This window comes from Raphanus sativus, unplaced genomic scaffold (genome assembly GCF_000801105.2).
Source record: "Raphanus sativus cultivar WK10039 unplaced genomic scaffold, ASM80110v3 Scaffold2843, whole genome shotgun sequence".
In the NCBI taxonomy this organism is placed as follows: Eukaryota; Viridiplantae; Streptophyta; class Magnoliopsida; order Brassicales; family Brassicaceae; genus Raphanus; species Raphanus sativus.
In genome coordinates this window covers 1-13,547 of record NW_026618150.1, presented here as the reverse complement: position 1 = coordinate 13,547, position 13,547 = coordinate 1, and the positions used below count along the sequence as shown (strand labels likewise).

General features: G+C 34.2%; 3 protein-coding genes and 1 non-coding gene across 4 annotated transcripts; 2 read left to right on the top strand and 2 right to left on the bottom strand.

The window, feature by feature from the left end:
- Positions 1-173: 173 nt before the first annotated feature.
- LOC108833448 (transcription factor MUTE) lies at positions 174-1,593 on the bottom strand. Its single transcript, XM_018606863.2, has 3 exons — positions 1,433-1,593; positions 542-970; positions 174-431 (listed from the first exon to the last, which is right to left on the bottom strand). Exons 1-3 carry the CDS (start codon positions 1,526-1,528, stop codon positions 342-344), a joined length of 615 nt encoding a protein of 204 aa, XP_018462365.2. The 5' UTR covers positions 1,529-1,593; the 3' UTR covers positions 174-341.
- Positions 1,594-4,061: 2,468 nt separating this feature from the next.
- LOC130494777 (dual specificity protein phosphatase 1B) lies at positions 4,062-5,257 on the bottom strand. Its single transcript, XM_057000664.1, has 4 exons — positions 4,980-5,257; positions 4,775-4,895; positions 4,443-4,588; positions 4,062-4,271 (listed from the first exon to the last, which is right to left on the bottom strand). The coding sequence occupies exons 1-4, from the start codon at positions 5,203-5,205 to the stop codon at positions 4,243-4,245; spliced, it is 522 nt and encodes a 173-aa protein (XP_056856644.1). The 5' UTR covers positions 5,206-5,257; the 3' UTR covers positions 4,062-4,242.
- Positions 5,258-5,317: 60 nt separating this feature from the next.
- TRNAG-GCC (transfer RNA glycine (anticodon GCC)) lies at positions 5,318-5,388 on the top strand. Its single transcript has one exon. It is a non-coding gene; the product is annotated as a tRNA-Gly (tRNA).
- A 681-nt stretch (positions 5,389-6,069) lies between these two features.
- On the top strand, positions 6,070-8,094 carry LOC108837690 (probable aquaporin NIP7-1). The gene is made up of 5 exons (XM_057000663.1): positions 6,070-6,423; positions 6,673-6,897; positions 7,083-7,280; positions 7,424-7,485; positions 7,656-8,094. Exons 1-5 carry the CDS (start codon positions 6,286-6,288, stop codon positions 7,849-7,851), a joined length of 819 nt encoding a protein of 272 aa, XP_056856643.1. The 5' UTR covers positions 6,070-6,285; the 3' UTR covers positions 7,852-8,094.
- Positions 8,095-13,547: the final 5,453 nt, after the last annotated feature.

The window sequence follows — 13,547 nt, the reverse complement described above, 5'->3', positions numbered from 1 at the left end:
GTAAGAAATTTTGAGCATGCATAATGTACAAGTCTTCTATACTACCGTATCGTTTCAAAAAACAAGAAAATTAAATTACTCGAAGAAAAAAAATATTCTAATTAAAGATTAGAATCCAATATATGATGTGGAACTAATGAACTAGTTAGAACATAATTTGTGATGATTTATTATGGAAAAATACAAATTCGATTTGAGTTCGGACACAACAACATAAAAAAGTGTGCACCAAATTTTAGCGCAAAAAAATACAACATAAAAAGTGATAAGGGTATTATAGGAGCTTATTTCTAGCAAAGTGTTAAGTATGCTCATGTAACGATGCACGTAAGCACATTGGTTTAGTTGGTAGATACGATGGCTTCAGGCACAAAACTTTTCTGAACTTCAAGGGTTAGTTCCTCCAAGCTTAAGTGACACTCCAGTCCTATCTGCGTGTGCAAATTTAATTATCTTAAGCCTAAATTTGTATAAGAAAGCAACACATTGAAATTAATGTTATGTGATCCATATATATTCATGTAGATGTAAATATGTGTACCTTGACAACGAAGAAGTATAAGACAGACTCCTCCATGCTGCTAATGTTGAGATGAAGAACCTGGAAAGAGAGTTTCTCCAAGACTGATATGATCCTCACCAGCTGGCCGTCAATTCTCCAAGAGACAACTCTGAGTACAACGTTAGAGCCTGAGATTTTGGCTTCAACGTTTGCATGATGGGAGTTGGAACATGCTCCCACTTCCTTGAAAGTGCTCGTGGTCATTACATTCTCGATTTGACTAAATGGCATTCTGGTGGTTGCGTTGGGGGCGGCAGCTAACAAGGATGGCTCGAGTGTTTTGTGATCACAAGGAAAAGAAGGCGGGCTTAGTGTCTTTCGACGTTTCTTGGACTCGAGAACTTGCACCAATTGCTGCATCTCTTTGATGAACTCTATCACTCCTCCGATTATTGAAGCTTGATCTCCCTGATCATACCAATCAATCATTGAAAACAAGATCATAAATATGAGTAGATTTGTGCATTCGTACAAACTATAAGACATAGTCAATCATACCACATATAAACTAGAGAAGAAACCGATAGAGTATATATAGTATGGCAGGTACAACATATATATTTCTAAAAAAAACATATATATTTCACCAAAGTTTGTAAGTTCCGAATATCCGTTATAAGAATGACCATGCATGATCCATTACAAATCCAATTAAACTTTTGATTTGCATACAAATCACTTTTGGGGTCTTGAAAAATAAATTATTCGAGAAAGTTCAATTATCCTAAAAATCAAAATTTTCAAGTATCTCAAATTAGACCATCTGAAATTACGTCAACACTAAAATCACCGATCTTTAATTAAAAGAAAAAAAAACCCAATCTGGATATAATTCAGTATGGAGGGAAGGATCTATAACAACAAACTTACTCTTTTGATGTAGAAACAAGGTGTCAAAGAACGAAGGGATTTAAGATGCTCGTTCATTTGTCTTCTTCGATTCCTCTCAACAGCGATATGAGACATGATCTTTGATTAATATTCAAATTATATCTGTTCTACGGTTCTTATCTATAAAGAAGAAGATGATCGCCTTCCACTTTTCGACACATTCTTTAAAACAATGTGGTATTTATACAGCCGCAACAAGGAGAGAGAGTTAGGGTTTAGAGTTTCTTTTCCGAGGGTTCATAAATGCACTATGTCGCTGTCTCGTGACATTCTTTTGTCTCTTTACTAACTTCTTCTCTCTTTCTTATTACAATCAATATGTATAAGTACAAAGTAGAGAAAGGTATGCATACGCTAAGATACGTCACGTTTGTGAAGTTGGATACATTTACATTTACATTCACTGCGTGAAGTCTTTTATGATTTTATATATACATCGTATTTTCATTTAGAGTAGTGCATGCCTTTGCACCACCTTCTTTTACTTTTAGTTTCTACCCTTGTGCCTCTTTTTAATTCTTAGTTACCGCGTTTCCTTACCAAAACAAAGAAGTTTAAAACGTTTTTATGTACACAAAGGTTACAACGAAATCAGAGTCGGACGTATACAAATCTTTTTTGTAAATAGTACTGGTGGAAAAATACTAGTTAAATTAGTAAATTCTCCCAAGTTCAGACAATTTAGAAGCAGTAGCGTATGACGTAATTTTTTATACGTAAGTGATTTATCATGATTGTCCAAATCTTTGGCTTATATTTACATATTCTTGAGTACTTAATCTAGATTCATCTATCCAATGGATTTTATAAGATTAGAACAAACGACAAAATAATTAGACTATATGTATAATATATACACGATCGCATCGTTCTCCGTTGTGTTTCCAATTGGAAAGCCATGCTAATGTTTTTATAAATCAGTTGCGTGAAATATACTCTACCAAACAATAAAATGAAATAGACTCTACAAGAAAAGAAAAAAATGATATAACCTTTGTAGCAAATTTAAGTTGTTCAAGGTTTTTCATGAGTCTCAGCTACCTCGACGGCTCATTAAGATTCCTCCCGAAAACTGGTATTCTTATTTGTTGTTCAAGGTTTTATTTATTCTGAAATTTTCGGCTTCGTTTATTAACTCGTGAAAAATACATGTTCGAAACTTTATTTTACAAGGTTTCAACATAGCCAAAAATGTTGTTAGTGAACATTAACCTAACCAAAAATGTTGTTATATCGCGATAGCTTTTTCCTTTATGCAACATGCTATTATTAAATAACAAAGTGCAAAGATGTAAGGAGAAAATAAAAACAAGTTCTACCCTAATTAAGTCCCAACAATGTAGAAATTCAGTTAAAAAAAACAATGTAGAAGCTTAAAAAAATAGTCTTTGACATATGTTTGTATGCTACATTATGTATACGGCATGCAAAGGTGCATGCCCCCATTTAATTAAAATATTAATATTTAGGAGTAGTAATTCAACTCCAGCATTGCTATTCAATTTGCCCATGGTTTATCACGTTATATAATAGTCGTGTTCTCAGAACCGGACCGGACCGGCCGGTCGGACCGGTCCAACCGTGAATCGGTAAATAAGCCGAATCCGGGTTGAACTAAAACTCAGATTTAACGTAAACCGCCAAAACCGGTCAAAAACCGGCAAAATCGACAACTCGGGTCAATACAAAAACCCGGTTCAACCAAATACTGAACATAATTTCATAAATTTAGATGTATAAATGGTAACATTTTATTTGATTCCAGATTTTTAGTCTTACGTTTCAAACCAAAATCGTTTCTTTCTCTTTTTAGTTTTTTTTACAGTATTTCCTTTTCACTACCCATACATACTATATTTTGAATGTCATTCACGTTATTTCATTCCATGTTGGCTACTATATATTTATTACTCGTAAACGTTGATTCCCATTTAGTATTAGAATATTGGTATGCATCGTTTATAATTTATTACTTTAGTTGGTTATATTTATATATAAACAATAGTGGTTCCAATTACTTACATATTTCTTAGTGTATTTTCATTTTTGTAACATTGTTACATATATATACATATATTTAAAATATATATTAAATTGAAAAAACTTAAAACCCGGTTGAACCGGTTAGACCGGTCCGACCAATCATCCAGTAACAGCACCGAATCAATGACCGGTCCGGTTTTCAAAACATTGTATAATACTCATCGACAATGCTAGCAATAAGAAGGTACAGAGAGAAAAAATCGTTTTTCCAAGATACGTGTTTGCATAATAAGCAAGTATGCACAAGTAGCTCATACAAACAAACAGAGAATTTGATTGTATTGTATTCTACTTATCAAACAAAAACTAACTTAAGAATCTTATCTCATAAAATTCTGATTTTTCTTTTCATTTTTGTTTCTTTGGAAAGCACACATTGTTTTTTCATAAACGTTATACTTATATGTAAACTATCTTATGACGACCTTTACAATGTAATGAGTCTAGAGACAATCCAATGATTTGAAGTGCAATGCAACTATACAAGGGTCGAAGACCAGACCAAAACTAATTCATTCTGGTTTGATATTGATCAAGTACATTTCATTGTAGTAACAGAGAGGAGTGTAGTATCTGCGTTTTTATTTATTTCACTCGGCAAATGGACATGGCAAATAGCTCACCATCAATAATAGTTCACAAGAAAAATCATTCAAATCACGAAACAATGAGATTTTTATTTGGTCATCATGGGGGTCATGAGACTTCTTCATAATCTCTTGGGAGTTCATGACACTATCTTCTTATCAGTTGAAGAAAGAATCCGCATCATGTACTGCATGAAACCAAAACAAACAGAACAGAATAGATTGTATCAATACTAGTTAGATTACAAGGGAAAACTGTACCCCCATCACAGAGTCTAAGAATCAGTAAGGAAGATTTTAAAAGAGACGAGTATTCTCTATATACACACACTAAGAAACAGTGATATATATATACATACCTTTGATGGAATTTTCAAATTGCTGAAGCTGAGAAACGAAACCAAAGTTAGGCAATGCTTGGGGACGTCTACTCTTAACGAGCTCCATAGCTTTAGAGAAACCCATACCATGCTTTCTCATCAAATAAGCCACAACTATAGTCACACTTCAAGCAAAATAAAAATTTCAAATTGCTGTTAGTACACATAACAGAGAGATGACAACAACTAATAGGCTAAGAGAAAAACTATAAATTGTCCACATAACATGTAACATGTTCATTGCCATATCACACAAAAGACACAGCCTTTATGCCAAAAACAGAGACTAACAAAGAAAGAAAGAAAGTCACCTCCTTGAGATCCCCATGAAGCAATGAACCAAAACACCACCTCCAGATTGAATAGCTTGGTCGATGAATCCATAACACTCATCGAAATACACAGTCAAATCTGTCTCTGATCTGTCCACGACTTAACCCCCTCAAAGAAAACAAAAAAAGGTTACAACTTTAAACAGTTCAACAAGAGAGGGAACATGAAGAAGGAGGCACCAACCTTCGATGACTTTATAGACAAAGTCGTCAGGGTACGGAGGGGACAAGGCAACAGCTATGGTTAAGACATGAGTGACGTTGGAGGCTTTGAGCAAATCCTTGTTGTTTGCTTCAGCTACTGAGCCTATGAACAGTCCCTGTTGGATTTGGCTGAGATCGTTGCCTCCTTCCAGTAGCTTCTGTGTATTGGCTTCTCCCACTCCGAAGAGATCTACCACTTTCTCCATCCTCTCGACTCCACTTGGATGTCTTACTTTCCACCAACACCCAGAGAATATAGGGTTGAACAAAAAGGTGAACAAAGAGAAACAAATCTAGTAATGCTAAACTAAGCAACGAGCACCAGTGGTCTAGTGGTAGAATAGTACCCTGCCACGGTACAGACCCGGGTTCGATTCCCGGCTGGTGCAGTTTTTGCTTGGTTTTGGGCCGTGAACTTTTTCATTTTTTCCGCAAACCAATGGACTTTTTTATTTATTAGACCCAGATAAATTCGAGAAGGCCGCCTATGTGTTACACTACTAGCTCAAAATGGTTAATAGATGGATTAACATTAGATTATGAATATTGAATCCAATCTCAAAACATATAAACATATCAGAATTCTGACAAAGTAAAATGGTTGACAGTGATGAACTAGAACTATAAGACCATTGTACACAGTTTATACGAATCTCATATATATTAGATTGATTTCCCATGTTTGTCTATATAAACCCTTATTATTTTTCTAGAAGAAAGGTTTGTTGTGGAACCAAGCGAGCCTGGCCTATGTATTGACTTGTGTAAGATCTCGAAATCAAATATTTTGGGACTCACATGTCCAACAATTTTATTTGGATCATTTTTGTTTGATCTTCATATTCTTAATCAAGAATTTGTTTATTGGTTCACTTACAAAACACCAAACCGAAGAAAGAAATATTGGCACGGAAGAAGTAGAAGTGAACAAACCTATGTTTTTGAAGAAAAAAAATTAAGAGTCAATATTTCCGTAGGAAGATAACTTGATAAGAAAAATGCATGACTTACAAAACACCAAACTAAAACGAATAAATATTGGTAAAGATTATGTAAAAATGAGGAACACAAGAAAAGTGTTGAGCACCTTCCTCTCCTTTCAAACTCCTCATCCAAAAACAAAGAAGAACTCATCCTTTTTTTTGTTAGATTACACTTTTTCCATCTTCTTTGCATTTTTCTCTCTGTCTCTCTTTTTGTTCCATCAGATCATTCATAAAGCCAATCCAGCCACTTGGTGACTGTCCTCAATCGATTCCTTGTTCACCATCTTGAGGGAGAAGACAATGAGTGTTGAGGTACGGTCAAGAGTCTTTGACCAAGAAGCTGGCTCAACTCTAGCTTCGTTGAGAGATGGCGATCCGTCGACACAAAGGGGTTTTCGATGTATCCCTTATGAATTAGATCTCAATCCCCTACGCATTGTAAGAAAAAAATTTCAAAAGCTAATAGTTAAGAAAATGCACAGATTTGGATACAATTTCTATATGTTCATTTACATTATTTATACACATTGATATATGATATCACTAAGATGTCCTAAAACATAAAACTAAAAGAAATGTAAGTATATCACATACTTTTGCTAAAGCATAAAACTAAATAGATCATTTTACAAATAAAACAAATGTTTTGATATATACTGCTAATTTATCCGCAACAATAATGCGTAGGTAGTAGCGGAATTGGTGGGGACATTCATTCTAATGTTCAGCGTGTGTGGGGTCATAAGCAGTACTCAGTTGTCCGGCGGTCATGTCGGATTGCTAGAGTACGCCGCGACGGCTGGTCTATCGGTGGTTGTCGTAGTTTACTCCATCGGTCACATCTCCGGCGCCCATCTCAACCCTTCCATCACCATTGCTTTCGCCCTCTTTGGCGGATTCCCATGGTCTCAGGTACCTCCATATATCCTCTTAATTACATTAGGCGTTTGACCAGCTACTTTACATGCAAACGCAAACGCAAACGCAGTAAACAACCGCAGTTTTTGATACAATACCTTTAAATAAAAGCCACCGTGACCGTGATAATACAAAATAAATAGTATATAGTAGCTCTTGAACGTGGTTGTTATCGTCAGGTTCCGTTATATATAACGGCGCAGACGATGGGGGCAACGGCGGCAACGTTAGCTGGGGTGTCAGTCTACGGAGTAAACCCTGACCTAATGATAACAAAACCTGCGTTAAGCTGCGTTTCTGCGTTTTTCGTTGAACTCGTTGCTACGAGCATCGTCGTCTTTCTAGCCTCCGCGTTGCATTGTGGTCCTCATCAAAATGTAAGTGACCAAAGAGACTGATGAGTTCAATGATATATATAGCTTAGTGATCCTCACAGTCTGAAGAAAAGTACACACTTGTATGCTTTCAAATCTACATTCTCCGATTAAAGAAGTGTATGTTAATGTTATTTAATGTACAGTTGAGTAATTTGACGGGGTTGGTGATTGGAGCAGTCATATCCCTTGGAGTGCTTATTACCGGGTACCAACTTAATTCAGTCACCAATATGTGTTCTGTCGTTTTTGTTTGCCTTAGCATACGACGTTACATTTTACGTCTAATATTTAGAATATTTTATGAAAAACATGGAATGTTTTAGTATAAATTCAAATGTAAATCCTAAACGTTTTCTTGGAATACGGTATGGCCAGACCGATTTCGGGAGGATCGATGAACCCAGCTCGATCACTAGGACCGGCGGTGGTGGCATGGGATTTTGAGTATATATGGGTTTACATGACTGCTCCGGTGATCGGAGCCATTATCGGTGTTTTGACATACAGAACTATTAGCCTCCAAAGCAGGCCTTCTCCACATTCCCCTCCAGTCTCTTCGCTTTTACGCTGACCGACCATTCAGCTCAAATCCTAGTATGATATCTAATTAAGTTATAACCTTAATTACTCCCCAAATAAACCTTATTACTCTACCTCTTAATGTAGCCCGTTATGCCTATATGGAGCCTCGATTGATACTACTAGTGAATTCTAATGTTTGCTTGGATATTCATATTTTACAAGAATCCATTTTAAGTTCTTATTAATATATGAAATGTCTATATTAATATGAAGCATTTTTATTATTTTAATCTATATTTTAATTTTAATAGGGGTGTTTGTATTAAAAATGGGAATGAAATGCAGAGGCAAATGAAAACATAGAGCATCTTGCTCTCGCGCAATACACGAATTGTGATATAAAAATGGGGTAAATTCTTCCAATAATCTAACATATTTTTAAAAATGAAAAGAAATTCATATAACAACTCCAATCCTTTCATTAGTTTATAAGAACACACTAGAATACCCAGAACACCCATACTATATTTAAACGACGCCACGAAACATAAATTAGACAATAACATAAATATTTATTATCCCAACTAAAAACTTAGTGGCCGCAGCCTCTACGACTTGGACCAGAAGCTAACTTACGACCCAACGAAAAATTCACCTTCTTCTCCTTGTAGTTCCCAAACTCATCTCTTGAAGCTTCTTCTGTCACATTCGTTCTCATTGCTTCTTTGCAAAATCTCGATCCACGACCACAACCATGATTAGTAGCCATGGCAAGGGAACAAGCAAAGTAGGTGACCAAGATGAACACAACTTTAAGAAGCCTCTTATCTCCATCTTCCTGCTATAAATCGAGATACTACTCGGTAAACTATTGATTCTTAACAATCATTTTTATATATGCATGTTTATAGATTTTGTTTTGTTTCTAAGTGAGTTATTGCATATTTAGTTAAATGGGTCATGGTTTGATGACTGAGCGAGTGAATAGTCCATGAATAGTATGTTTAGGTTGCTAGGTTGTATTCAATTATATTTTAGAATTTCTAATTCAAGTACAAAAGTAAAATCTCATTAATATGATGTGTCTGAGTCTGATATTATAACTTTAAACCATGTGTGCCTAGCTATAACTTATTTTCAACAATATATATACAAAACTCGATGGCGATTTCGAGTAATTATTCAATAATAAGAAGCAACTATTTTGATACGGTACGAGGCTAACTTGAGTAAAGTTATCTAAATAATCTGAGAACTGTACGTAGTACGTGGTTGAGAACATTAATTTTATAGGTGAAAATATTTATAGAGAAATAAATTGTATAAATAATCCGATCGCTCATATTGTTGAAGTGTTAAATTTTGGAAAATGAGAGAGAGAGTACTAAGAAAACAGAGTCCAATCTTACCTATGACAAAATAATTGTTAAACATAAAATCATGCAACCCATCGCCCATCGTCGCGAGACATATCTCAGCCCCAAAGGAAGCAGAAACGCTGCAAGAAACGTGATAGGTCTCAAAGACTTAAGAGAACAAGAACACAAGTTACTTCAATTTTCTTTTTCATAAGACAATAGTCTCTTAAATACAATAGAAAGTACAACTGATAACTGCCTACTAAACAAATAGGGAACGTGAAGAAGTGGGAAACAATCCCAGAATATAGGAGACACATCTCAGACCACGTCACTCTTGGTTTACTTTGGTTATGATTTATGGTTATGATCTTATCAATTACCAAATGATAGGTCTCAAAGACTTAAGAGAACAAGAACACAAGTTACTTCAATTTTCTTTTTCACTAGTGTTATCTCCCGTGCTTCGCACGGATACCTAATATTGTGTTATAATATACAATAGATATAAATGTCATTTTGAATTTTACATAAGTTTGAGTGAAAATAAATATTAATATGAAGGATATATAATTCAGGGTACAAATAAATAAAACATTATGTGAAAATAAAATGTTATTTTGAAGATTATGCTTATTGGTAAACTTAAAATTATAATTTTGTTGTTTACAGTCTAATATAGACACAAAATAAACATCGTATATTAGTATATTTTTCAAAACCAATAAAGCATTACATATGAAAAAAATGAAACTGAGGAATATAAAATAAAATTGTGATGAAATGTTTTTTAGTTATTATCATATTTATTATTAAAAAGAATATAAAAATATCAATTATAATTCTGATCTTCGTCTCTTTTTTTCTCTGCCTCTGCTCTAGTCTTTCTTTTTTTGTAACACGATCTTTGTCTCTTAAAAATAACTTTTTCGTAATATTCTTTTACATCTCATTGTGTTGTCCCCAGTCCCTACGTGTCTTGCCAAAGAGTAAACACATGAGAAACTCACTAAAATACCATTCTCAGTTATGTAAAATGTAGAAACCGTAAGTTTAATACGCTCGGTTCCGTCTATATAATCGTCTTGCTTATCAACTTTAGAACCATGATCTCCCGTACTCATCGTCGAAGCCCTCAACCCATTCCGGGATTAAAAACATTTCCAAAACATCCACCGATAAACAACGTAACGAACCACACGACCACCAATGAAAAACCTTATTGATTATTCTTGAGAACACGAACAGAGACTTCTAAAAACTGAATCATAACCCAATAAGAATGAATAAGAAAGACAATCCACATACAGCCATTATGATTTTTCCCTTCCCCAGAAAATAAATCTCATACCTGATAATCTGGTGTTGGGAATGTTCTTTCCAAAATCGTCATTTCTCCCCGATCAGTCCAAACTTTCATGTCAGTAAAATAGATGTCTATGAATAAACTTGTAACGTCCAGCATCTTCGTCTGATCTCCTCTTGCTGCAGCACTGTAGTCCGAAAACTCCAAATCATCGTCGTTTGATGAAATTTTTTCCTGATTCCTTTCTCGCCACCGTCTCGTTCCTTGTTCCTCAATTCTTTCAGAAAGCCCGATCAATTCCTCATAGCTGCCTGCATGAACTCCAAATTTCGACATCGCCGCCACCTCTTTCTGGCTAGAAGAAGAGATTTCAGAGAGAACAAATGGACTGACAATTTCTGATCGTGAGTTAAATCTTGAAAAAGATTAACTGTTTTAGGGATCGAGAGATCATGGATGGAGTGCCAGAAATTTTCGGGATTTTATTTTTTTATATAAGTTAAATAAATAAAAATCAACAAAAACTATTTGCGCAAAAAATTTCATTTAAGTTTTTTTATTTAAAATTAAAATAATATCCACTTGTCAAGATTTTATTGGTAAGCCGACTTGTGCTTTAGTATATAGGGATAAGACAATAGTCTCTTAAATACAATAGAAAGTACAACTGATAACTGCCTACTAAACAAATAGGGAACGTGAAGAAGTGGGAAACAATCCCAGAATATAGGAGACACATCTCAGACCACGTCACTCTTGGTTTACTTTGGTTATGATTTATGGTTATGATCTTATCAAAACGGAGGCTCTTTCATAGAATCATATGTTATTTATCCACTTATATTAGTGAAAATTGAGTATTATTCTCTTATATATATGTTAGAACTGAGCAATGAGATCCGTCCTCTACTCTGTCACTACTTTGGAACCTGAGAATATCAATACAAAAAGTAAAACCAGTAGGAAGAAAACCTTAGATCATTGCTTAAGAAAAAAGATGGACGATGCTTTTTGCATCAATTATTATTAACATCAAAACCAAATGCATTATTGAGCTTCACCAATACGCAATACCTTCTCCTTTTCTTCTCTCTGCTTCTCAGATCTATTGTCCCTAAGAAAAAATACATGTGATGTGTTACAGAACCTGAAGACAAATGGCATGGACAGTTTCAAAGTTTCAATCTAGCTTCTTCAGATTGATATTTTATTTGCGTAAAATATATTATTTATTAGAATGATTCCATCTCATCTGGGGAATCAACCACTTATGAATTATCAAAATTATACATTGATGTTTGGTTTGGATTTTTCTGTTAAGAACAATATATGTAGAAACTAAAAACTAAATCTACATTGAGTTTTATAGGATTTTAACAGAATTGGTTGTGATCTTAACTCGTAATGTATGTTTCATTTCCTTTATGTTACATTTTCGGAAATAGCAAAAACTCAAATCGAATAAACAAATTTTCTTGTGTAGATATGTTTTATGTGATTCCCGTTCAGTTGGGTTAAGCCAGAAGAGGCTTGGCTTTTCGGGTGTCCTATTATCTCGATCCGATCCAAAGTTTAGCATATTCTGATGTCTTTGGAGCTATTGGTATAAATAAAACAATTTCATAAGCTAATAACACCACCACACCATTAACAAAGGTGACGATTCACGAAAATTATAAAGCTAAGGAGCTGATAGGCGATACGGATAGGACTAAAAGATAAGAAAAAAAATAATTGATGCTTAACACTCTTGATTATTATATTACATTATTCTAAGTTGGTCCCTACACCTTTTATTTCATATAAACATTGTCCTCATCATACACCCTAATAATAGTAGTAATCTAGTGTATAACTAATTTTCTAATAGTTTTAGGTTGGGCATACCAAACTATATTCATGTAGTTTGATTACACATAAATGGTTTTTAATTTGATCTCAGTGTTGTTTTATCTTTTGGAACTTTTTCAGTGTTGGGTTTTGGTGTATTTTAAAAAGAATATCACTGAGTTATAGAATTTTGGTTAAAACATTCCGGTTTAATATGGTTTAAGTCTTGAGTATGTTACTCTCCTTGCTCTACAACTACCCCTATTTGCTGCATTCATTCACCTTGCAAATGCTCATCTAAAATTATTAGAAAAATGTCAAAGGCGACAAATCTCTTTCATAACCTTGTTCACGTTTGCATTTAAAACAAATTGTTTGTCAAAAAGCATTAGACCGTTGGCTATCAAACGTCAAAGCCTGGCCCTACGTAGGTGTTACCAGCCTTTGGATTTATACGGGCCATAATATAATACAAAATGCTCAATTGCTAAATTAGTAATTTGTGTATTCTATTATATTCTATTAACTTCGCCAATAATTAAGTTGGCACCTTACGACAAACTAATACTAATATATTATTTTTTTTTTAACAACTTAAGACTTTTATAGAAAAGGCCTCAGGCCCATGACGAAATTACATTGAAGAGATAGGCTTTGGCTAATCAGTCAGCAGACCCATTGTTTTCTCTTGAGACAAATGAAAAACAGCAAAAATCAAAGGACAAAGATAGTGATTCGATATCCGCAAGAACTCCATAGAGATTTTGTGGTTTGATAACCGAATCTAACGCTCTGATGAACGATAGAGAGTCTGAACGTAGCCAGATTTTAGAGATGCCAAGGTGGAGAGCATGAGAGAGAGCTTCCCGTACTGCTAAACCTTCGGCCATGATCACCGATGAGACGCGCTGTTGATATTAGTATTCTTCCGTCGTAGGCAGTAAGGTAGGCAGTAACCAAAATATATTATTATTATTAGGTTATAATCTGCACTTTGCACGAAATCAACATTGTACATTCAAATATTTTACATATTATCTATTTATGTTTAAATATATTATAAAAATAATAAATAAATGTTAAATAATTAAGAAGGTAGTAATTATTACGTATATAATTAAATTGATTCAGATAAATAAACCAAAATTGATTCAGACAATTAAACCAAAATAAACCAAAATTATGGTACACAAATCTAAATATTTGATCTATTTATATGATATATAACTAAATTTTAAATAATATTAACAT